A 1907-nucleotide genomic window follows, 5' to 3' on the forward strand; every position below is an offset into this window, starting at 1 on the left:
AAAAAAATACATGTACATATCATCTCTAGTTTTTTTCCCCTCCAAAAGAAGTGGCTTAGCAGTAACTCAGCTTGCCACTACGAAGACTAATGATATTTTCCTCCAAAAAAGCAGCATGTTTATACATAAATTATTCTTCACTATAAGAGGGAATGGTTGGTTATGAGTACTCTCTGAAAGTAATTCTTCTAAATTTTTAATATCTAAATTTCTTTTAAGCTCCCAGTGGTGGTAAAATTCTTAGAATTCTATATGAAGAAAATGATGAATCTGAGGTGGAAATTATTCATGTTACATCCCCTATGTTGGAAACAAGGAGGGCAGATTCATTCCGTTATCCTAAAACAGGTACTGTACTCTACTGGCATTTACATTTACTCATTTCCTCTTTCCAAGTAATATTCTTTCTGGGATCATCAAAAGGTATAGTCAACAGCATTTGTCACTTCCAGCCTTATTTACGATGGGTTGTTCACCAAGTATGGCAGTAATAGGTTTTGAATTAAAGGGTGATCTCTTTTCATTCTTTTCAAAGGTAAGGATGTCTACACAATTGGTTTCTTTAAGGAATGAATTACAGGGTATCTTTGCGCTGGGCACGGTAGCTTACGACTGTAATCCTAGCACTTCGGGAGCCAACGCGGGTGGATCACCTGAGGTTGGGAGTTTGAAACCAGACTGACCAACATGGTGAAACCTCATCTTTACTAAAAATACAAAATTAGCCAGGCGTGGTGGCGCATGCCTGTAATCCCAAATACTTGGGAGACTGAGGCAGGAGAATTGCTTCAACCTGGGAGGCGGAGCTTGCATTGAGCTGAGATCATGCCATGCACTCAGGCAACAAGAGCAAAACTCTGTATCAAAAAAAAAAAAGTGTCTTGGCTAGCAAATAAATATTTTTAAGTGATATTGTTCATGATAAGTATTTTTTTTCCGTTTTTCCTCATACAGCATTTCAATTGTAAAAATAATATGTAATTTCAAACTTTATTTCATGCTAGCTTTTGTTTTTCAGCCCCCCTTTTTGTCGTTTTTGTTTTTTTTTTTGAGATGGAGTTTCGCCGTTGTTGCCCAGGCTGGAGTGCAGTGGCTCAATCTCGGCTTACTGCAACCTCTGCATCCCAGATTTAAGCGACTTCTCCTGCCTCAGCCTCCCAAGTAGCTGGGATTACAGACATGCACCGCCATGCCCAGCTAATTTTGTATTTTTAGTAGAAATGGTGTTTCTCCATGTTGGTCAGGCTGGTCTTGAACTCCCGACCTCAGGTGATCCGCCTGCCTTGGCTTCCTAAAGTGCTGCAATTACAGGCGTGAGCCACTGCACCCGGCCTTTTCATTCTTTTAAATTTGTATTTCAATAGTGTTTGGGGAACAAATGGGTTTTGGTTACATGGATAAGTTGTTTAGCAGTGATTTCTGAGATTTTGGTGCACCCGTTACCCAAGCATTGTACGCTCTACCCAATGTGTAGTCTTTTATCCCTCACCCCCTCCCACCCTTCCTCCAGAGTCCCCAGAGTCCATTATGTCATTCTTATGCCTTTGCATCCTCATAGCTTAGTGCCCACTTATAAGTAAGAATATTAATATTTGGTTTTCCGTTCTTGAGTTACTTCACTTAGAATAATGGTCTCCAACTACATCCAAGTTGCTGTGAATGACGTTATTTTGTTCCTTTTTGTAGTCGAGTAGTATTCCATGCTGTTTATATACTACATTTTTTAATCCACTTGTTGGTTGATAGACAAGCCCTTCATTTTATTTTATTTATTTATTTTATTTTATTTTTTTTGAGACGGAGTTTCACTCTTGTTACCCAGGCTGGAGTGCAATGGCGCGATCTCGGCTCACTGCAACCTCCGCCTCCTGGGTTCAGGCAATTCTCCTGCCTCAGCTTCCCGAGTA

The 1907-nt window shown here is 40.2% G+C and overlaps 1 protein-coding gene across 16 annotated transcripts in view; it reads left to right on the forward strand.

Moving 5' to 3' along the window:
• Positions 1-1907, forward strand: part of DPP8 (dipeptidyl peptidase 8) — a 74352-nt gene that overhangs the window by 31079 nt on the left and 41366 nt on the right. For 15 of the 16 annotated variants that reach the window (XR_005197496.1, XR_001820225.2, XM_017513028.2 and 12 more), the window contains one exon: positions 220-348. The exons of the other annotated variant lie outside the window; for it this stretch is intronic. Coding sequence is in view for 13 of the 15 variants with exons in the window: in XM_017513028.2 (XP_017368517.1) it covers positions 220-348 (129 nt within the window). In the remaining 2 variants the exon portion in view is untranslated. The remainder of the gene's footprint in view (positions 1-219; positions 349-1907) is intronic. 16 annotated transcript variants of the gene reach the window in all.

Source organism: Cebus imitator, unplaced genomic scaffold (genome assembly GCF_001604975.1).
Source record: "Cebus imitator isolate Cc_AM_T3 unplaced genomic scaffold, Cebus_imitator-1.0 Scaffold485, whole genome shotgun sequence".
NCBI lineage: Eukaryota > Metazoa > Chordata > Mammalia > Primates > Cebidae > Cebus > Cebus imitator.